Genomic DNA, 24655 nt, shown 5'->3' with positions numbered 1-24655 from the left:
ATATCACTTACGAGACTTCGCCAATGTAAACTTCAGGTCTTATGCAATTTGACTGTTTAAATAGCACCGCCATTTCATGTCACCTTTCAAAAATAGAGCACGTCCTATTTTCGTCTGGTGTTCTGTATCACGGACACCTTTCAGCAGGAAGGCGCCTGCTTGTCAGACCGAAGTATTAACAGATGGTAAACAGTACAGCAAGCTGTATTATTGTTGAAGCGAACATCCAGTCCATGTATCGTCAGCATAATGCTAGAAGAAACTGTCATACAAAGACAAATCCTTCAAAGCAGGAGAAGAATATAAGAGCCTAAGAGTGGGAACAACAGGACTTAGAAAACTGAATACTGCCCTTAAGTCTGAATCCGAATGTCTATCTTCAATCAATTCCTTTTGTTTTACGAGTCCTCCAAAACTAACCCCAACCCCAAAAAATAAATTTCATGTTCAAATCCACTACGGTTAATCATAAAACTACTGAAAGTCTGTGTTATATATAAAAGGGAAAGACAACAACCTAACCTCACAAATGAAGACAATGTTTACGTGAAGTATGTAGCGTACAACCCTCTGGCCTGATTCAATTCAGACATTTCTGAAACTATGAACCCTTTTAGACACCTGTTAACTCCTTGCATGAGGAATCAGTAGATCGCAACGCTTCTGTCTGCAGAGAACAGCACAACGCAGAGGAACAAGGCATATTTCCATGTAGCATGTGAGACTCGAACCAAAGATCCTTATGTTAGAGAGATCCACGTACAAAGATACAACTTTCCATGTATAATTTCTTACAAATACGCCTACGTAAATGTTGATGCTACTGCTACAATCATTTGTTCGAAATTTAGGGTTATCATGATGGTTCGAACGTACATCTATGTCAAATTATCTATGAAAGCGAACTTGCTCAAAAATTAATGTTGTCTTATGTCAGGGTATCCCTTGCATAATATAGTCGATATCCGACCGAGACCAGAACTCGGAACGAACAGTACATTCGTTGGCAGCTGAATATGAAATTGTCACTGTTCCTACACAAACGACGTTTAATACATGGACATAAACTCGGGACACATTACGGCGACAGGTTTGAAGATGACTGTCTTCTAGGATGTTACACTTTGCTGTTTGGTAGAAACTGACCGACGTTTCAGAGGTACAATACATAATTTCTTTACGAGAGTATTGGAATAACAGGCTAATTTAATGTGACAAAGACAGGACAGACGTTTTCACATTAAATTGGAATGGTCTTCGTGTCGCACTCTCGTCAATATATTCACTTTTTGCCTGAACAATCTCCAAACGACGAAAAATGCAAGAAAAACAACTTCTCCAATTATTACGAGCCACAGCAGCCCCATACTGTGTCGGAACGGTTCCGCATTCTTCTTCAGGTCGTTCACACTAAAAGAAACATTTGTTACATACGTGTACGTATTATTCAGAATACTTCCCTAAATCTCGTGCTCAGACGGATTCCGCGATATTTTTATCGCGAAATGGAGCTACAGGAATGTGGAACGCATGGTTCAGAACACACTACTCCCTCTCCCGTCTTATGCGTGTGTATAAGCGTGCTAAGCAGATTTCTCGCAAAATTCTATCGCTTCTAGATTACTGTCTGCAACTTTCTTTCGGCGCCAAACGAATTTTAGAAGATAATTTTCTCCAGGATGCGCGGTTCATAAACTAACAGTCTCTTTTTACAAATATGGAACACGTGCGCATGGTGTTACATTTAAAACACAGCCCTAACCTATACACGTGAACCCCTTCATGTACAAATAGTTAAATAAAACATTAGTGACAAATTCAGTAACATAGTTTACATTTAACTCTCTCTCTCTCTCTCTCTGTGTAATCTAACCTAACCTGATCAACACCAACACCAAAACTCGTCACTGAACACCCACCTCCCATCTACGTAACACAAATAGCCCCACATCTATCTTAATGTTATCCTCTCATCTCCCTCTCGATATCCACTTACCAATTCAATTCCCACCTAAGTCTTTACGCACTTCTCCCAATTCCAGCTATATGGCCAGCCCATCAGAACTTCCTGGATTTTACTGTCCTGACAAATAAATTGTAATGTTTCGTGGCATGTACTAGGCCTATACAAAATATGAAAAGCAAGTTACTTAATTCAGTTCAATATGGAGAGAAACCAATCCCAAAATGCTACTTTTTTTTCGTTTCACATATATTTTAGCTTAAAACAGGTACTTCTATACAAAAATAAAGTACAATACAAGCCCACATATTTATGTAAAGTAAAAGTAAAGTTTGTCCCACTATACGCCATGTAGGCGTTTGGGGTGAGTGGAGGTATAGCTCCTCTCTTCCTTGACCTCGGCACTAGATGGGGGTGAGTGGTCAGCATCACGCCCCGGCCGGCTTTACCCCCGGGAAAGGACCCCCGGTACCCATTGTAGAGGAGGCTGGGTGGGCCCCAGAGCCGGTCTGGACGCAGAGGCTAGAGGAAAAATCCTCTGCCCCCGTCGGGGGTTTCGAACCCCGGTCGCCCAGCCCGTAGCTAGTCACTATACTGACTGAGCTATCCCGGCTCATCACATATTTATGTACCGGTATTATGACCAGTGTCAGTGGGCTGGTCACTCACTACTCACAATTCAAAGACCAAGAAACCTCCGTAGAGGCGGCCAAGACCCACACCTGGTTGTAGAGCCACTGATGATTTATGGCCAAAATCACGCTACATACCAGAAAGTACGCCTTTTCAATAGCCTTTGTCTCCTTCTTCCTATTTCTTTACTTACTGTTTATTCCAGTAGTACGCTCACATTAAGTATTCCGCACACGTTCTTTTCAGTACATACGAGGTGCGGTCGGAAAGTTTCAAGACTGTGTCAATAGAGGGCGAACCGGGTATAGTACGAGCTTCTGCCGCTAGGGGGTGCGGCCTACATTCATAGTGAATCAGTGTGCCAGCCGGCATCATCGAATTAGCATTTGTTTCTTAGTTACGGGCGTTTTGGTAGTGCATTACACCGACCCTCCTGCGATTTCGGAATGGCGGATTTTCATGAACAAATCAAATTTTGCCAAAGACTCGCCAAAACGGCTACGGAAACCTATGAAATGCTAAAGCAAGCATTTGGGGAGTCCGCAATGGGTCGTGCACAAACTTTTGTGTGGCATTCACGTTTTAAAAATACGTACTTCATGTTTCATTTAGGTTGCATTCTAATCGGATCTTAATGTAAGTGGTGAATGATGTCTCGGAAGAAAGGTTAAAACGTTATAAACCGAAAAAATTAGGGAAAAAATAATTAGCGAAAAAAAGAACTACAAGGCTGTAGTACACGAGACGGTGAAAACGGTATCCCACTTTGGAACACAGCCATAAGTTCTCTTTACTTTTATTTACATAAACCAGTTTAATTTAGTAACATGCAATGTACGCATCAGTTATAAATTCAACTCAGACGTCTTACCTATTAACATCTATTTCTGTTCCCAATAAAGTTAAAAGAGGGTACCGCTCACACATGTATGGAAGATGAATTGAAATTCGGTGAATATTTGAATATGCACTTCCAATTATAGTATCTTTAATGAAACTTTTTCAACATCACGGGAAAAATGGCACCGAGAGGTATGATCCCGAGTTATGAATTAGAAAGACGAAAACTGCCACGAAATTTAACTTAGTAAACTGTTAAATTACACTTTACGGTAATGGAGAATATAAATGAATGAAGAATAAAGGAATCCAACATTTTTCGTTCCATCAAACATGACTTAACATGGAATTGTATTACAGTGCAGAATAACTAAATTCAAATGCAATGTAATTATATCCTTTTGAGATGGATGCCTCACTGACAACTGTAACTTTTACGTATTAGTTCCAGAAATTATTTTTAATCAAAATGCATGAACACCGCTATAATCGAATCTAATCAGATATCTGAACGACGTATTTTGAATGTAAGAGATGAAGAAACACAAAGCGGTAGTCCTGTCATAGAAAACATCAGTAACTATCGAGGTAAAATGTCTTGAGTTTCGCTATAAATAAATAAAATGTCAAGGACAGATGGTGCCTCACGACAAGAAAGTCTGTGGAGGCACAACATACCTTGAAGTTATTTTGATCAAAGACCATACTGAATTTCACTCTCAGGACAAGTGATGAATATATTTTTCTTATACAGTACAACAGTTCATTGTGGAATTATTGATGACGAAAGGGTAGGACTCAAAAGATTGTTTCATTAACATGACAGATCATTCATCAGTAAATAAGAGACTCCAAACCATTTTTCGCTACAAAGACGAGCTCACCATATGGCCTACTGCCTTCTAATGTTCAAAAACGACATCTAGAAAGTTATATTACAAGAATATAGTACATAGTACCTTCAGCAGTCAACAGGAAAACTATCAAAGTTTTGTACATACCTCACAAAGACTCGGTATGTGTTCTGCAAGAAACGCGGCAGATGTCGAGACGGTGAACAGACTCGTCCCAAACTTTGCGCGGTGTCCCCAGCGTTGGAAGCTAAGGCAGTTTTGATCTGCTTCAACTCTGGTAAAGATCGCGGCGTAAATGGATACTCGACCGCGTCGTTCCATGTGGAAATGTGTGTGAAATCCATGTCGAACGGCTTTTACACATTGCTCCTTAGCTAACGCAGAACACACCAACTCCTCTGTTGTGGGGTAATTATTTTCAAAAATAGTGGCCCCTAGTGGAGGCACAACATCACCTGGGACATATGAAACAAACTTAAAGAGTTTTTCTATTGGCCGTTGTGGGCGTGAAGTTCTAAGTATGCAGAATTTGTTTTCTCTGTCATTTTGAATGTTTTACGTTCTTTTCTGCTCACCCTGTATTATAATGATCACAAAAAATTAAAGAAGTTTCAGTATCAAGTACGCTGATCCCGAGTAGCGAAATGATCCACCTACTTACGACTGGCGGGGAAAAAAACAATGTCAAGGGGGGTGGGAAACAAATGTTTTAACCATTTTATTTTAATATTTAAAAAATTAAAATAAATATCTTATGTATATGGAATCCTTGGAGACTGGAAATAGGAATTAGGCATCTCTTATATTAATGAGAGACTATTTATTCTCCACCTACGATCAAGAGATAAATATAGTAAATAAAGTAACGACACACTAAACTGCATTTTTAAAATTGCCGACACTCATGAGATAACACAGAAATCGTGTCTTTGGTTAGCAGATTACATCAAATTCTTTGATATAATTAACAACACTAGGCATAACCATACATTATTTTCAAAGAAGTCAAGTCCAGCGTTAATTAAATAAAAAAGATATTTCAGACTCTCACAAAATTTGGTTAATTAAATAACGATGATATTTCAGACTCTCACAAAATTTGCTAAAGAGCATAAATATCCACTCAGCAATCACACGCCCAGTCACAAATGCAAATGCGGGATAACAGTCGTAGCAATCACTGCAGCAGGAGCAATAATTCACAAATCACTCGTTACTTGTTCATATTTTCCGCTCGTTTCAACGCGTCTTCCATAGACATCGGAACAAAGAGCACGCATTTTCCACAAAGGTAAATCATACATTCATATGTAAGATTTGGGGTTTTCGCAGCGGTGAGTATGAAGATTTCTGTCTTCTGGGTTGTTGCGCTGTGTAGTCTGGTCGATGTTTACCACGTTTCTGAGGTCATACTGCTTCCGTCATCAGGGCGAAACAATCCAGAAGACAGAAATCTTTATACATTCATACATGACATGCCTCTCATGTCGGTAAATTTAACAAGGATTGTGCGACAATAAATAAAAGCCCTCAATGCAGGAAACTTAACAAAAAGGTATATAAAGACAGGACGTTCACGCAGTTTACCATCTACTTGAGTGTGCCAGTGAAAGTTCACTAATATAATTCTAATCAGTGCATTACCGTATTCACGAGAATTTTCTTAAATCCTAGTAACGTTCTACAAAATTCGCACTTTGCATCAGTTACAATTTGCACGATGGTTTGGTGCTTCTAAAATAAGTTAAAACGAGTATTTACAGAACAGCTTATGAGATTTTAAACCATTCGAAAGACACATTCCACACGATCAGTCTTGGTGAAAGGCTTCTTCCTCAAAAAACTTGATGAATGTGCGTGTGATGGTAATAACAAGAAAAATCACAACACTTTTATAACTGGATGTTCCTTTGGTACAATCGCTGACATGTTTCAGTTTAAAGTTACGTCACAAACTGTAATGGAACTTAATACTGCAACATTATTTCTTATTTCATTCCAGTAACTGAAATAAATGCTTCTGGTGGTTATAAATTAAAGTTACACAGAAATCCGTAACAATCCCTCCTTCAAAGTATCTCAAATTCTTCATATTCCAGTTCATCATCAGTTTCAACGTTCACAGCACCGTATCTGAGAGTGTCGTCAGAGATAGTAAATCTGTTGATTCCCATCACATCGCTACTTCGTCCTTCACAGAACACAAACATAGGATATTCTGCTTTCTCGTGAGGTGGCACCAAAAACTGAAATATCACAGTTCAACATTATAATAATAAAAGATCTCAGTAACAATAAGTGAAGTTATCAGATAAATCTGGAAAACATTCACAGAATTTAACGACACAGTTCTTGGTTGTGACACCACGTAGACTTATAGGCAGATGCTGACATTTTGAAGAAACATACTCCATCACCCGAATGACAGAGCCAATAGGAACCTTGAAACGTTAATCAAATCCTATCGAACCACGTAGCACAAGATCCCAAAAGTGTCATCTTCAATTGTTAGTCATCCTGCCCTTTTGTTGACTGCCTGCAGTCTAGAAATTACTCTCCTCCGAGTCTTTACATGCTCAGTACGTCTCCTTGTAAACGGTGCATTTCAGTAAATATCCCATTTATCTTTACAAATTGCTGTTACGTCTTTTCCTGTGTGATGGACATCACACTCTCAGAGGCATTACATCAAACACACCAAATATCCCTTTATAATAATCTAAAGATAGCTGTCTTCTTGGTTGTCGCGCCGTGTATCTGGTAGACTTTACTGTCATTTCAGAGGTCCTTGCTGCCCCCATTATCAGGGCGATAAGAAATTCACTGATGATGGAGGCAGCAAGGACTTCTGAAACATAGGTAAACTTCTAGCAGACTACAGACATCTTCAGACTCGATGCCACAAAAACATCAAATCCTGCATAGAAATATTCTATGTTCAGTCATTCAGACACACACACACACACACAAACACAAAAAAAAACACAAAACAAAACAACAACAACAACCCTGGAAGGAAATTAATACGAAATATGCCTGCTTACCTGTTTTACATTCTTCATAAATTTGTAGAAGTCATCTCGAGTTCTACAGTAGAACCCAATGCAACATGAAGGGTCTAGTCTAGAAAGATTCATCTTCCGTGGAGATCTGCAGTGAAAGCTCAACAGAGGGAAATTTGGTTGCCATACATCAACCACTTCTTGACAGTAATGAGGATCTAAGTGGATGAGTTTATCATCTGCAACATTTAAGTCATTCCGACTTGCCGAAGTACTTTTACTTACAGACATTCATTTCAATAACTTCTGACAAGTGACAACATAATGCAATAATGTTAAATGTGCTGAATTCTGTGGATTATAAGGAATTCCTTGTATAACTCATGAACCCCACTTTCTTACTGCCAAGATGTCCATAGCTACAAACAGCTTTTTATTAATTCTTCTCTGGCTACCAGCCATGTCAGTTGGTTAAATGGAGAAAACACCAACATATCGAGAACCATCTTTGTCTTTGTCCTCAGGTTACTGAAGTTGTAGGAAATCCTGTCCATGCTCAATATACACCTGCCCCAAATCTGTATCATTGGATACACGTTCGCCAATCTCCTACAACTTCAGTACCCTGAGGATGAGGAAGAAAATGGCTCTCAAAACGGTGTCTTCTCAATTAAACCACCTGACATGGTTGGTAGCCCTAGAAGAATTCATTATACTGGGTGCGGCAGAGGAAACGCATGTTTTTCGAATGGCTAGTACTCGGCAAGGAGGAGGGTGGGGGATTTCCGCCCCTTGCTAGTAGACAGCTTAGGTGATGCAGTTTCAGTAGCCATGGCACCGTGGACCTGTGAGCAGGATGGTGTCATGGCACACACGGCGAGAGCATCGATGCAGGAGGTTCGTGGCATGTTTCCCCAACACGTCATCTCCCGTTTCGGTGATATCCCTTGGCCACCTCGCTCCCCTGACCTGTCCGTATGTGACTATTTTTTGTGGGGTTACCTCAAATCAAAGGTCTACAGAAACAAACCATGCAACATTCAGGAACTGAAAGATTCCATTCACCAGGAAATCGCTACTGTGGGGGAAGAAATGTTGGGAAGAGCAATGCAGAATTTCGAGGAGAGGCAGCAAGAGTGCGTACAGAAGGAAGGGCGTCACTTGACGGACGTCATTTTTCGAAAGTAATTCAAAAATGTTCAACAAAAACTGCATTATAAAACCTTTCTTTTTGTGTAATTAAATTTTTTTTAACTTGAAAATCAACTGAGTTATTGTTATTTGAAAAACATGCGTTTCCTCTGCCACACCCGGTACTTAGTTAAGTGAAAGCTTCAGATCATAAAACCCGTGTTGTTTACATTATATACAGATAACTTAAGTTTAAAATCTAACAATAAAATATAATTCTGCATATGGATTAGCATGCTGGGCAAGATTAAAGCATGCTCAAGTCAGAAAACTTCACTGCTTGCAACTGTAAATGCCATACTATTTGTAGTGTGTAATAGATGAAATACATGAAAGTTAAAAATCAGTGAAGCAACTTACCTTGAAAACCAACAAAATAAAGTGAATGTTTTGGACGACCACCAATAATTCCAATGCAGTTCTCCAAAGTGAGTACAGCTGTTAAACATGGCCCATAAACAGAGTTTAACTTTTCAACACCAAGCCTAACAGGCACTAGAAGAATGAGAGCCCTCCATGAACACGTGGAATGTAACGACTGAGATGGAGCTTGTGGTTTTGTTTGTGGAATATCACACAGGTCCACAATGTCTTGGATATAAACTAAAAATTGAACAAATAAAATTACAATTATAAATTTCAACATAAAGTATGTTGTATCTGGCCTGAATATAGCAAACATTATTTCAATTTTTAACAGTCGTCCATCACCAGTAATAATATCTGGAAAACTTAAATATCAAATGCTAACCATAAATTAAACTTATAAGTACAAATATTCATCTGACCCAATCAAATTAATGTTAAATCTTGTGGTGTGCCTTTTCCCAAGTTACTGTTGTTGGTGTTGGCGGTGGAGTTCATAAACTTGATCCTTTATCTCTTTCTGTGTGTGCACTGCCACCAACTTTCTGCGGTTCAAACGAGTTATATTATGAAAGTATGTTTACCATTTATGGACAAAGTCCACAGATTTCTATGATGCCGCTACACCACTGCCACAGAACATTAGAACCACACAGCTTAGTACAAATTTCCAATAAAAACAGTGAGAAGTCGCAGCTGTACTACGGCATGGTCTTTTTACCGCACAATCACTACTCCACTTCCCGCATGACTATTTCATAACACCAGAATGTTTAAACTTTTTTAATAATTTGTTAAGCAGGATTTGAGGTTTTCATAGCAGCGAGTCTGAAGTTTACTAGCAAATTTCTACCAGGCTACACGGCGTTACAACCCAGAAGACAGCCATCTTCCAATCATTTTTATTGGAAATAAAAGACAGACAGCCCAAATAATCTCTCTAAATATGCTTTCATAACTGTTTTATCATTTTAGAAATGTGTTTCTATTATGGTAATGAATGGGAAAAGGCATAAAATGAAGTCATGAGACTACATCAGAGGTCAGTGTTGGAACGTTTCCTACTGCCAATGTTCTATCTGCATTAATACTTCTGGCTAACAACATAACATGAAATATGAGAGTGGCCATTAAGGGGACATGTCAAACACAGGGTGAAAGATCTGTCTGCACTACTTCCTGTATGTCAATACAAGTGAGAGCCTTGGACAGATTATTTCATGCCAAAATCCTTACTCAGTTTCACATCAGAAAAATGACACACGGCAGCCAATCATGTTATGTATATGCATTTCCATAAGAAAATAAACCTTCAGAAAAAGGAACCAAATTTGTCTTCAACACGGTCAACAAGAGAAGATAAAAAACAAACTGGATCTAAAGGCTTCACACATTCAAATATATTAAAGAAAGATATATCTAAACACCAGCTCATTTATGATGACTAAAAAAAACATTACCCAAATACCTGAAAAATATATTGCAAATAAATGAAATAGCAAACACAACTACAGAAGATACAGAATCACAAAGACCAGACCTCAGAGATATCTTCTGAAGAAAATGTCTAATGTTCTGAACAAACTACAAGAGGACAAAGAATTGTTAATTCCTGCACTAGAACATTATTCCACTTCTAAACTACATATTTCTGTTTATTAAAAAAGTGATACCTGCACAATCTTGAGCCACATAAACACACAGATGCTCAAATTCTTTGTTTTCCTTGGTAGCCAATTCTACTGCTTGCCTGGAAGAAAATAGTCAAAACATAAATTAATTCACTTATTTTCTTCGGGAAGAAACCAACTTCCTGTTATTATACATCTGTATCACCATACCAAGTTCTTTTATTCTGTAATTTCTTAAAAATTTCAAGAACCAAAACAATGTTTCATGCATGTGCGACAGACAAAGATGTTAACATGGGCAAAGGATATCAGACAAAGAAACTTATGAAAGAATTAACAAAGAGAGCACATACTGCAGGTGTGCAGGAGCACAAACAATACACAGCACACTTTCATAAATGACAAATAACAAATGCACAGAAATATGAAGTCTATCGGTCAGCCAGCTGTCAAACACTTGTAACTAAAAATTGTATTATTTGAGGCAAAAGTTTAAATAACTGATTATTTAGATTGATAAAATAATGCCAGAGGATAGCAAATAAACATGTCAATAAAAGTGAAAGAGGTGATGCCTGACATGATGTTTGGTAAGAAGTCAACCAAATATTCCATAAATGTGAGAATATGATTTGGTACAAATTATAGCCTTGAAGATGTCTTTCAAATGCAGTGTATTACTGTCATTCAAGTCAAAAATATCAGCTTAACTATGATATAGCTCAGATTTATTTAATCAAACTCAAATATTTAGATGGTGTGATACACAGTTAAAACCCCAATATGAATCCAAAAGAAAAATATTAGTGATTAAAAAAACACCTGAGTAAATGGGAGACAGATCCTGGTCCATACCAATCACCAACCCTCTTCCCTGATGCCTCACCAAGTGTGACTAACATGTGTATTGAAAATGGACTGTTGCATGACGGATTATCTCCAAACCACTTAATAATTTTTCGATGACATTTATCTTCATTATATTGCCTAGCTGTTGTAAGTTTCTGATCATACCATCTCCAGCCTGAAAAATTATATTTTAATATTAAACAACGTACAACATACACCAAACACACACACACATCATTATTTTGAAAGAAAGAGCTGTCAAATCATATTTCCATTGAAAAATAATGAAAATTAAATCCAGCTGCCATAAATTTAAATAAAGATTTTAAAAAAAGTAAAAGCTGTCCCACTATACACCATGGAGGCGCTTGGTGGGGAGAGCGAGTACAGCTCCAACTCATTCTAGCTTAAAAGAAGAAAATATACGTATGTACCTCGTCCTAAGATATGACAAACTAGCCCTTGAGCCAAGAGCATCTGTCCACTGCGAAGCATGCAACCCCAACCACAATCAGTGGTGAAGCTGGAACCATTAAGATTAGGAAATTCCCTTCTGTATGTAAGCCACACACGGCTGATGAAATCAGTCTTGAAACCTTCAATTCCCTCTCCTTCATTTCCCTCATCTGACTGTGATGATGCTTCTATTGTCATTTTCCGATGATAACATTTCCCTAGCAGCCACACTGGTGAGTCCTTGGAGAAGTTGGTTTTCAATTTCACTGTCCATCCTAAGTAATAACAAGTTAATATCTTAGAAATGGCTTAATAAAACAATGTTCACAATCAGTAGAGTCCTAAAATGGTGAAATGCTGTCCACTTCCTTTCTTATACACAGGGGTGAAATTACAAGTTGCATTTGTTACACAGTCAAAACTAAAGAAGTAGTAAATCTGTGGAAAATCAATGGGTGATTGACTCTTGATTTTTAAGATTTAAGGTTTTCACTGCAGTGAAAATATGTCACACCTCTGAGATATTCCTCCGAAACATTGGTATTTATCTATAAGTCCCCACAGTGTCATAACCCAGAAGGCCAACAGCAACTCCTGGTTTACTTGACAAACACCACATCAATTGCCTAGTTGTATACCATCAAATGGCAGGATGATATGTAAATGACAAATGGGCAAAATCAGAAAGAAAGTGTCTGTGATCTACTGTGAGGTATTTTCCAAAAAAATTTCTGAAAGGACCTACAAAAAATTCAAGAAACATAAGTCAGGACAGTTGGCCACCAGCCAAGAATCAAGCTGGAACAATTAGGACACATTATGGCTATACTGCATTGCTCATTGATATGTGGAAAAAGCAGTCACAAGTTTCACAATGAAGTCTTTCCTCATACAAACAGCTAAAGGCAGAGACAGTCTTCAAGACACTGGAAACTAATCCCATTCTCATTTGCCTGATTGCATGAGAAGACTTCATTGCAGTCAGTTACCATTCATCCTTCAGATCTTACACACTCATAGCCTTCTTCCAGTCATATCCTGAATATTGAAAGGAAGAACTCCAGAAAATCATGTAAACTCTACAGAGAAAAGCCATTCCCCTACCGAGATTCAAAAATGCCACCTGACTAAATTACATAAATTGCCTCATGAACTTGTTTAGTATGGACTAGTACTGTACATAACTAATGATGATATAAATACTGATAGACATGTTACAGGCCAGGACCAAGTTTATTGGTACTGCGGAAATGAATTTGGTACTACAGAAATATATGCAGTCTCAGTCTGCTGCCCACAGTCGGGTTAAGGATTAAAACACTATTTTACAATTTGATCTTTTGGTACAATTAAACTCATAAATAACACAGATGCATAAGGCAATTAAGGTAGTGCCAATATGATTAAAATTCATACTATGAAAGCATACAGGCAACCTCCACCTTCAATATTTATTTCTAAAGCCACAATTTCAAAAGTTTTTAACAATAATTTTTAACACTGCATTATTACACCATTATATACCCCCCACCCACCTTCAATACACAATTAAATTTAAATTAGCTAGCTAACATCCCTGCAAGTGTCAAACGCTGCAGGGTCAGAATAAGAAACTGTTTCACAAATAAACTTAATACATTTAAAGAATAAGTAACGTAATCCTGCAACATATCAGAAGTGCCAAATTACCTACTGAGTTTCGAATGCTCGTATCGATAAATGGTGACCGAGTGTAACAGGTCACGAAATTGGTCCATTCTCTTCCATAATCTTTCGGTATTCTGCTAAACAGGTCAAATTTTCGTGTTGCATCTCTTCTTTATGGTGTTACTAAAGTGAAGGCAACACAAACTTACCGTATTTCACATTGTTCCACATTGACAATAGTTTTGTTTTAACTTTCCCTTCTCCTTCTACGCAAACATTTTCTTCCTCCAGTTCTCGTGAATGTGCACCATGGTCACCCGTTTCTCGCTTAGTCCTAAATATGTTTCTGGTTTCAGCATTCATTTTCTTCCTAAAATTTCCATGCTTATTAAGTTACCACCAACATAGGCCACCGAACCGACCTCTGCACCTCCGGGAACAAACAAACCACACTCAACATAACCAACAATAACCGAGCAAGCTACACCACCTGCCAGCACATAGCGTAACCATGATTCGCATCTCAGTTACAATTGTTGGTAACGTAGCTCCGTTCGTTCTGTGTTGCACCCTGTGACCGATTCACATATAAACATAACGGCGAAGTGACAGGACCCCAGTCGGTAAGAAGGTCAACTACTCTTCAACCGTCAAAATTCTCCCTCTATCGGCTGGTACTCATTGAAAAATTTGAAACCCTGATATCGTAAGTGATCTAGCTAACAGTTAGTTAACACACCATTCTGTAATAATGGAGCTGTGAGGAAAAAAGTTTGAAAGAAATCACTGCTCAAAAAACTCCAGTACATCCATTGCGTCAAGGCACTTCTCCATTGTCAAAGAAACATATTTTCATACTGGCTTTAAAAAAAATCCTAGCTGCTTTGAAGTGAATTCCCACCATTATGACAAAACTTAAAAATAATGCTAATGTACCCTAACTGTAATTTGTAAATTTGATTTGCCAGACTGTAATCTGTTTAAAATCATAAAGGACTACATTGGAAGGCAGCCCCTGTTCTTTCATTTTAGAAAGGACTTCTGTAGAACGGAAGAGGTATAAGAAACAAATTCACAATTAGGACCAATTGAGGGCTGTTATATACAAAGTTCACAGACATAGAATAGATATAAGAATTTTCTTGATTGGCTGAGTAATTATCAGCTAAGTTAGTTTATCATAGTTCTTAGTCAGGAAGGTGAAAGTAAATTACATATTTCACTGCAATATTGTAAATGGCCTGTTATCCATTTCTTAGTTAATAATTACTTTCCCTGCTGACAAACCATGTTGGAGAAAAACTTATAACTGGTTGCATACTTATACAAACAATATACACAATACAAAACACCCATTTATTAAACATTAATATTATAGTATATTTTCAATTATTTTATTAAAACAAAAAAATTAATAAAAATACATAAACAATCCAAAATTACACGTATCAAAGAATATATACATATATGTGTCTAATTTCATCATTCTATACATATCACGTAACTACGAAAAATCAAACTTCATATATTTATTGTCTCTGCTTGTTATGAAACTTATTTTAAGATAGTATATTGAGATTTCTAAACTTCTTTGTTGTTATAATGCATATAAATCCCCAGTAACCCATGTCATGAAAATGATGTGTGATGCTCAAGCTAAGCAGCACACTACATTGCTCATTTCTGTCACATCCACCACTCCTGTGCTTGTAAATTCATTGTTGAGCCATCAACATTAATATCTGCTAGGTGCCTAGTTCATACAAATTATGAAACAAATGTGAATGTATAGTTGTATTCGCTGCCACAAATAAAAAAGGGCAACAAGTAATCAAATTAGGGTATCATTTTGATACAAGTTATCACAAAATTTATGTTCAACACTGGCAGTTGAATGTTGGACAGTTGTGCTACTACTTTCTGTTCATTATATTTCTTTGGAACACAATTAATAATAACCAACATTTAAAACAGTCTTTGGACAACATTTATATTATATTCTAAATTTAATAAATCTACTAATTATGAATTGGTATTAACCAGGTTAAGTTAACAGATTCATATAATCAGCATTTATCTAGTTTATTTGTTGATTAAACTCTGCTTTTGGTGTCATGTAATTTTTCAAAAAATTATATACTAGTGGCCAAATTTCATTTGATGTTTTCCCTCTGAAGTCTTTCAAAATTCCTTTTTTTCTGTAGAAGTCCAATATTGGGTTAATGCTCTCAGAGTATATCTCAAGCCTCTTCATAACAGCCTCTGGCTGGTCATCAGGTCGTTGAATTAAATCTTCCCCTGTGACATCATCTTTCCCCTAGAAGACAGAAATACAGAACTGTTAACATTTAAAGGGCTTAAAACATTGCTACATTGAGCTTCTTCCTTTTCACATTAAATTCCCATTGCTTGCGCTGTTTTTGGTAAGGAAGTCAAGGTAAAAATTTAGAGACAGTAATAATAACTTCAGAATATAGATGGCTCTATTCTGGTTTGTAATGTTATGCAGCAGAAGTTTACCGTTTCAGAGGTCCTTGCTGCCTCCATCACCAGGGCAATGAGGCAGCAAGGACCTCTGAAATGTTAGCAAATTTCCACAAGACTACACAGAGCTACAACCAGGAGACAACTACCTTCATACTCACTGCCATTAGAACCTCAAATATTACTTAATAATTTCAATTTAATACCAAAGGACTTAATATAATTTATAAATAGAATAAAAATGTTTTCCATCTTAAGTGGGACCTCTGTCACCATGGTGCTGTCATTTCACTTCCCTTTCACAAACCAATGTTTTCATATAATGTAGGCTAACACTGTACCGTGACTTTTGGTGGACTGTATTCCGTGTTATATACCCTGCCACTTCGTTCATGAATCCATCTTCCTTTAACTCTCTCAACTATAATTTCAAAGGGAACTATCAGGTTTAGAGCCACATATATTGGCTCTTTGGTAAATAATTCTTCAGCTTGCTCCTTGGTTCTTGGGAAGCCTGTGAATGGACAGTGAATTACTATTTATAGATGATAATGTGTCACATCTTGTTTAAGAAACGCTATGCCTGTATGCAAGAACATGTTTCATCTGACAATTCTTTTATAACTTTCACTACTGAATTTCCTTTCTCCAGGACTATACTGAAAGAGTTGAGAGGTCATCCTCAAATTGTGCCCAACAGTTTGAATGTCTAACATGGAAAAAGATTTTTAAATTAAATATAATACACACGATATTGTTCATCAATAATTTGTCAACTGTGCAGTCTGCATTTTTATTTTCAAACTTCAGTATTATTTTCACAGTTGTTTTTAAAACAACTACAATGTAATCCTAGATACACCTGTCATGAAAAAAACAGATAAGCTGATGGATATTTTACTGAAATTGTTATCAGATATCTTAAAAATACATAACTTTTTTTTTGGCTCTTGATGCTGACCACCACATGCATTATTTTTGAAATTTAAATTCTGGTGTGACATGTTTGAAGATCAAGATAAGATCCTGTTACTGTTAAAATTATTTATTTTATAATTATCTATATTTTACTCGTAACTCATCTTTGCCAGAAATATGACATGGCAATTTGCTCCTCGATGTAGCACTTTCTGGTTTCCTTTAAATTTTCAGTCACTTTTTCTAAATATTTAAATATAAATGGCAAACTATTAAATCCACTTGCAAGCTTCTTTGTAGTATAGTAATCATGTTCTTACCTGCTGTCATAAGTTAATTTATTATTAATTATTCTTTGGTATGTAACATTTATACCAATCTCTTTCTTATTAATACTGAATCTGAATTTATATTAACAGTTTAAAAATTATGTATTAATTTAGGCCAAAATGTTTTTAACATATTATATAACAGCTTCATGGTATAGTGGCTTATTATTCACACCACAGCACAAAACTGTTAAGTAATTAAAAAGAAGTGTAACCTAAACAGAATTAAAGGAGTAAAGTTTGCAGGATGAAGTAAAAGAGTACAAGACATGAACATTAATGTAGGATATATAATCAAGGACTAGCATATATTAATATATGACTGGATGCAGCGAAAAAACAAAAGTATGAAGCAAAATTGTGAACTGAACACAATGGAAGTTGCCATAGTGATAAATGTGTCAACTGTGATCTTCTAGGCTGTGAGTTATGTAATTTCGTATGTGGAGGAACATATCATCTCCATCTTTTGGGTTAACACAGGCTCTGAAAGTAAGTTAAAGAGACCATCACTGCACAAGAATATTAAAAAGTAATAAATTGGCAAGCAATAAACAAAGTAACTCACTGAAGCAGAGTCTTCCTTCAAAAGCTAAGAGTCACTTGGCTAGTTACAAACATAATATCCATCAGCTGAGCACTAACCTCACTAGTTATCAGAAAGGTGGAGGGATCAAACTATTTATTACTCTTCCTGATAGCATTAAAAGTTTAAATCTGTTATAAAATTATTTAAGCCTGCATTGAAAGATTATCTCACTCCCACTGAATAGAAAAATTTATTTCAATTAAAAATTATTAAATACTGTATATATTTATGTAATTAGGTAGTTTATTGACCTAAGCGTTCATATTCATGCTGTATGTTCCACATCCTTTGCTCATGGTATGAAGGATCTATGGAATGTAAATAAATTTCAATTACAAGAATGCCACTTCTTTTACAGCACCGGAAGGTGGGTGAAATTAGTTCATTCCACACTATAACATCCTATATCTCTCAGATCATCTTCCATTTACACTTAAGTCTCCCAAGTGGTCAAATTTTCTGCATAACTTTCTCACTTCTCCCATGTATATCACATAACATGAACATGACCGCCTCCTTCATTTGATCACTCTAATAATATTTGGTGAACAGTACAAACTATGAAACTCAAGTAAATGTAAGGGTATTTACCATCAAGAATCCAGTTATTATTTTTTAACAGACCCAATTCATTACTGATCAGAGAAATCATAAGTTCATCTGGAACCAAATGACCTTTATTCACATACTGCTTAACTTTCAAACCAAGATCTGAAACAAAAGCAGAGAAAATATATGAAAAATGTAACTAGGAAACAGCTTAGTGCTGGTTAAGTATACACCTGCTAATAATGTAAAGTTATTACTGTATAGAATATTATCCAGGATTTTGTTTTAATAGGGTGGAGGGGGCACTTCAGAAATTGATGGAGAAACTTTAAATTTAACTGGAAATAATCACAACATTAACAAGATTAAAATTTTTAAAAATGGTTTATTTGATCAGAATATACATATCCATTCATATTGATCAGATTTAAATTTGAAGACAAATAGCAAACCCAATAAATAATCTTTTGATAAATGCCTCAGAATTTGATGTCACATTCAATTGAAAAAAACAAAAATCATAGTATTCTTAGGCAAGGACCCTATTATGAGTAAAGATTATAATAGAATAGCATTTATCTTGTTTGCTCTCACTTGTTACAGTTCTATGAAAATTATAACATGGCTTTGCTTTCTTAATGTAAATGAGGAATTGTAGCTAATTCATTAATTTTCATAAACAACGGGCTAAAACTATTACGACTGTGTTGCAATTAATTTGACCACTGAACTAAACTACCTTCTTTGCGAGTTCAGCCAAGTGGCAGGTCAGAGACGAAACCTCCAACTTACTATTGTTAAATATTTACCCGTGTTCATTGACATGTTACTTCTAAGAATATCCCCACTAGATACGTGCTTCACATCAAAGTAGTTAATAATTCTAGAAGAAATTGTGCCTTTCCCAGATGCCGGAGCACCAATTATTACAGCCTTAAAAAACTTAATCATTTCAAAATGACTGCAGTTTCAAATTATCGATTACTATACAAATTCGTTATTCCGTTCTAGAGTAATTTCAGCTCTTTTCAAATTCGCCTGCAACACTAAAACTTTCATTACATAAATGACATAACTCTCAATCTTAAAGAGCAATCATAAAAAATTCTCTCAACTTTGACCCTCGCCCCACCCCCTTCATCGCAAAACCATATTAGAGATTAGATTATGAAAACACGCGTGCAACTAATGCACGAATCAGGTGGGGACTTGACAGGTATACCAACATTACTGTTAATCTGTGATTCGTACTATGAGTAGCACATGCAACTATCAAAGGTATAAATTGCAGAAAATTCATAGAATATACACATCGATAACTCAATGCTAAACGTTGGCAACGCTTTATTCTATGACATCACATATACACTGTGCTGCCATCTATCGTGAAAGTAGTAAGATTTAAAGAACATTCAGCAATGGCAATTACCGTTCAATTTATTGAACACTACCTTCTACCCATCGCCATGTATAATCATAAAAATCTTTAGATAACAGACTTCTGGAATATTGTACCGTACAGTCCTGTAGAAACTGGCGACTTTTCAGAGGTGCATACAGTCTAATCATCATGAGTAATGCCCTGGTGATAGAGGCAGTAAGCATCTCTGAAATGTGAGTTAACAGACTACATGGTGCAACATCCCAGAAGGCAGTCATTGCCATTCACGTCACTGTGAGAATCCGAATTATTTGAATTACTGTAATTCTATAAAAGTATTCAAATTACTGAAATCAAGAGTCATTTGATACTTTTCATTTGTATTTTTATTCGAATGACAGCATAATAATAAAAATTATGATGAATTTTAGGTTGTGATGTCATGTAAGTTGAAGGTACAGTGCAACATTTCAGATTAACATACTGTCTCCATCTACAGGATTTTGCATCCCAGAAAATCAACATCACCAACCTCACAATAAAATACAAGCACATAAATAGCACAGAAAGTGAAATGGTACTTTGTTGTAAGCTAACTACTGCAAGGAGTTTTATAGAACTTTAGTCAACATGTGTAGGATCTTAAAACTTTGCATACTGTGCACTGTATTGATATAAAAAATCACGAATACAAACAAAAACTGTTTACACTTTGAAAAGACACTTAGTGCCAAATGTGTATTGACCTCAAGAGGTCATCATCAGTGGCAAACAAATTAATTCATATTAAATAATACAATTCATAAGGCAGTGGTTTGTTATAAAGCATAAAAGGTAACACTTTATGCAATACCATACTACGTTATTTGCACAAGAGTTGGTGGATTATCTAAATTGAGCTACTTAGCTTTAAGTCCACTGCCCAAGTCAAGGTTTCTGTTGTTGGTCTACAGTGAGCCATGGTTGTGCTGTCTGTGTCTGTGAACTTCAACGTTGTGTGGGTATTACGTGAAATCTTTTATGCTTAATAACAAACCAATGTCTTATGAATTGTATGATTTAATATGAATTAATTTGTTTGCCACTGACTATGACCTCTTGCGTCAAAATGCATTTGGCACTAAGTGTCTTTTCAAAGTGTATACAGTTTTTGTACATATGCATGATTTTATATAACTTGTATAGGAGACTGGTGTAGAAAAGCCTACTCAAGATAAATCATTGTGTACCTGTACCACACATATATATAAATTGTAATTTATTAAGTTTAACCCCGCTGTTAAAATTAATACAGTAACAATAAACATTCCTAAAGATATAATAATGTGATCAGTTTTGTTGAATATTCACACACATCTTGCAGTACCAAATCATTGAGGCATTACTGAAACTCGTAAGTCCATGGCGGAGGTAAAGAATTAATTGACTTAACCACTTTATCATACAGATCTCCATAATTATCATGTCTTTTCAACAGAACCATCAGTGAACCTCGTTTCATACCCAGCGCTGATCCCAAAACCTGGCGTGAGTTAACATACACATAAGGGATATCAAGCTCCTCACACACTCCCGGAAGGTGGCACATTACTTCTATTGGTGTAACATCTCCAGCAAAAACAACAAGACTGAAAATAATAACCACACATTACATCATGATTTTTAAGAATTCAACACACATTTTTACAATCAGGAACTTTTCCAGAGATATGCAATATGTGACATGGAAGCAGTTGTTCCTTTTATAAAAGAAATAAAAATAATGACTAATGGGGAGTAAGATAAGGATCAACTTCATAATTTAATTTAAATTTACTAGTTTATTATTTGTGAAAAAGTATACAGTAAGGTATGTTCCCCCAAAAGTTGTGCTTACAATTCTTCTCAACAAATTCTTTAATAATTTATTCTTCCAATTCTGCACAGAAACATGGACATACTATATTTTCCCATGTATTCATCACTTTTACATGCATTTAGTCCACTGAAAAATAACAGTATATATTCCTGTACGGCAGAAGCAGTCTTACGTCACACAACCATCTCTTTACACCTGTCTGCTTGGAGTTTCCATTGTCAAATCCCTTTATACACAACGTATTCTTTTAATGGACCAAACAGATGAATGTCCATGACAGTGCTAGATCCAAGCTAAGAGAGAGTGTGGCAGTACAGCCTAACTCAACTTCAAGATTTCTTCTGGTGTTCCAACAGCCTGTGAATGGTATGCCAAAGACACTGAATAAACTATAGGCCACATTTGTAGGATACGCTTGGAGTTTTCCAATGAAAATATTCTTCTCTAACTGATTAATGCAAAACCCACACAAACCACCCAACACAGAAGAAATCACAATGTTGGAATACAACGTACTGTCACATCCATCATATAAACATATAACCTGGATCTAGTGCCCTAGAGTTTCATTTATCTGGTCTTTTAAACAATGCATTGTTGGGCAGCAACTCAATGACTAGTCTATGACACCTGTAAATAAGAGACTGCGATGCAACTTCTAAAATTCAGACATACATGCTCCTATTCAGTACTTTTATTTTCCGTCGTTACACAAGCTTATTGTTAAAATCATATAAAATTTCACATAAAATTGTTACATTTTAAATTGACGACATGTTTCGATATACAATTCTATCATCGTCAGGTTTTTATGTTATTTGTTTTAAATGTTTTTGTTATATAACAAAAACATTTAAAACAAATAACATAAAAATAGCATTTAGAACAAAAAACACTATAAAAAACATCTTGAAACAAAAACCACAAATAGACACAACAAATCAATACGAAAAACCAGGCATATATAGGTTAAAATGCAATGATTGCCCGTTAACCTATATAGGCCAAACTGGACGCACCTTTAATCAAAGATATAAAGAGCATATTACAGCAATAAAACATAATAAAGACCATTCAGCATATGCAAAGCATATATTAAACACAGGACATTCATACAACAAAATAGAACATACAATGGACATTATAAAAATAATACAAAACAAACGACATAGAGACACCATAGAGAAATATCATATACAAAGAACACATAAACAAAACCTTGCACTAAACGACAGCAACATTTACACGAACAATCCGATATTTAACATTCTACAGTCCATTGACCCAACCCCCTAAACAACTTTCACCCAATATATATAGCCACACACGATACCTACAACTCAGTTGCTGTCTGCCATTCAATAACAACGGACACGCACCTCACACACAACCCGGTATGTTATAATACTTTATATTTTGTGATTGTATTTCTTTTGCTTGTATTACGATATATTTGAGTAATTCCTTAAAATAATATAAAATTAGAGTAATATTATTCCATTTCCTATGTCGGTAGCCAGAATCACGATATGAAAATTAAAATTGATTTTGCAGATATAGGCACCCAGACGCGTCTCCAAAATTAAATGAAAGAAGCCTGGAGATGTAATAAAAACGGATAAAAACATAAGCAATATAAGCAGAGCAACAGATACACCAGATTTTAATTTTAATTTTGATAGACCTGACGATGATAGAATTGTATATCGAAACATGTCGTCAATTTAAAATGTAACAATTTTATGTGAAATTTTATATGATTTTAACAATAAGCTTGTGTAACGACGGAAAATAAAAGTACTGTATTGAGGAACACAAGCATGATGCAATTAAGATATAATGCTCCTATTCATCACAAGACATGTGCAACGAAAGACTAATTATGAGGACAAATAGAGAATAGCAAATGTGTCCAAGTTTGTGTTTACAAAATTGGAAACATATATATATGTAATAAATATTAAAAAATGGAAGAAATACTTTTGGGCTTACCCTCTTTCCTTTTTGCGAATGCTCGACTGAACATCTTTCAACCCATTCCGAAGATACATCTTTTCATTTAATGCCAAACCTGCAATAATTACATACAATATGACTAAATGTCATTATTTTGTTGACACTAAACTGCATACTTTATTACCATGAGTATTAAAAATGTTACATTTCACACAAACTTATTCAGTGGGGATTGATAAGTAAAAGCATGTGTTAGAAGTGTTACAACCTAGTGACCACAACCACATCCAGCATATTAAGACATTACCAGAAGAACAAAAGAAAAATAAAGTGAAATTAAATCACTTTTAAGTATATACTAACATTCAAGATGCATCAGAAAATGTGGTGGGATGGGCACTCTTTTATTTTTTTAATAAAAATATTAAAGCCACCACCTTAGTTTCTAGCCAGTTTTGTCAAAATTTAATGTGAGTTTATTGGTTTTAATCCATTTGTTCAGTCTAGTGAAGACATCATTTATGGAGTTTTAAAAACATTCAACTTCTTTTTGTGAAATAATAATATTAGTATCATCAGTCTTCTTTTACATAACTGGATTTTTGTTTTGGAACACAATTAAGTTTAACAAACACATTTGTTTAAATTGGGCTTAAAATGACAAATTTTTGGAATACTGCAACATGTAGTATTTTAAAGTTGATTGACTGTAAAGAACTGAAATCTAACTTCGACTGACAGGGCCAGCCACTGATACTAGCTACCATGAAATTCTGTGTAATAGAAGCTACAAGTTTAAATATTAATAAACTAAAAATACCTACTTGCTTTAATTAATTTACGGATTTTCTTCGTCACTTTCGAAGACGCCATAGGCTGTGCTATTGGACTAGTGTATACAACTTGTTCCAATGTATTTTCAACTGAAGGGCCAGCTACAGATTCATCGCCTTCAGTTGCTACTTCACTAGACTTGCGATCTTTCTTGGATTTTTTCATATTCTTTCCCATGTGCTCGACAATGAACACTTTAAAAACAACACAAACAATTTTGCTTGGCGGAAATACACAGGTACGATGTTATTTCCGGTTTACCATTAAACCAGAGATACTCAACAAATCAATGACACCATTCCCGTTGCCACCAATATTAAAAACT

General features: G+C 35.8%; 4 protein-coding genes across 5 annotated transcripts in view; 1 reads left to right on the top strand and 3 right to left on the bottom strand.

Moving 5' to 3' along the window:
• The window catches only part of LOC110827620 (uncharacterized), a 73564-nt gene that overhangs the window by 20081 nt on the left and 28828 nt on the right, over window positions 1-24655 (top strand). The window lies entirely within an intron of this gene.
• Window positions 4144-13950, bottom strand: Atg4b (Autophagy-related 4b). 2 transcript variants are annotated; one of them, XM_022059462.2, is made up of 7 exons: window positions 13642-13950; window positions 11764-12060; window positions 11303-11504; window positions 10523-10599; window positions 8844-9086; window positions 7335-7531; window positions 4144-4745 (listed from the first exon to the last, which is right to left on the bottom strand). In XM_022059462.2, exons 1-7 carry the CDS (start codon window positions 13793-13795, stop codon window positions 4725-4727), a joined length of 1191 nt encoding a protein of 396 aa, XP_021915154.1. In that variant the 5' UTR covers window positions 13796-13950; the 3' UTR covers window positions 4144-4724. The 2 variants fall into 2 exon arrangements, with proteins under 2 accessions (XP_021915154.1, XP_021915153.1); XM_022059461.2 differs by lacking the exon at window positions 4144-4745 and adding an exon at window positions 5091-6536 and having other exon boundaries at window positions 13642-13949.
• Window positions 14768-20780, bottom strand: Ak3 (Adenylate kinase 3). Its single transcript, XM_022059469.2, has 4 exons — window positions 19111-20780; window positions 18344-18463; window positions 16258-16430; window positions 14768-15749 (listed from the first exon to the last, which is right to left on the bottom strand). The coding sequence occupies exons 1-4, from the start codon at window positions 19250-19252 to the stop codon at window positions 15510-15512; spliced, it is 675 nt and encodes a 224-aa protein (XP_021915161.1). The 5' UTR covers window positions 19253-20780; the 3' UTR covers window positions 14768-15509.
• Window positions 20924-24595, bottom strand: NHP2 (NHP2 ribonucleoprotein). Its single transcript, XM_022059472.2, has 3 exons — window positions 24321-24595; window positions 23533-23611; window positions 20924-21310 (listed from the first exon to the last, which is right to left on the bottom strand). The coding sequence occupies exons 1-3, from the start codon at window positions 24505-24507 to the stop codon at window positions 21064-21066; spliced, it is 513 nt and encodes a 170-aa protein (XP_021915164.1). The 5' UTR covers window positions 24508-24595; the 3' UTR covers window positions 20924-21063.

Source organism: Zootermopsis nevadensis, unplaced genomic scaffold (genome assembly GCF_977971745.1).
Source record: "Zootermopsis nevadensis isolate Lab colony 2312 unplaced genomic scaffold, Znev_1.0 Znev_ptg000025l, whole genome shotgun sequence".
Lineage (NCBI taxonomy): Eukaryota > Metazoa > Arthropoda > Insecta > Blattodea > Termopsidae > Zootermopsis > Zootermopsis nevadensis.
This window is presented reverse-complemented; position numbering and strand designations above follow the sequence as displayed.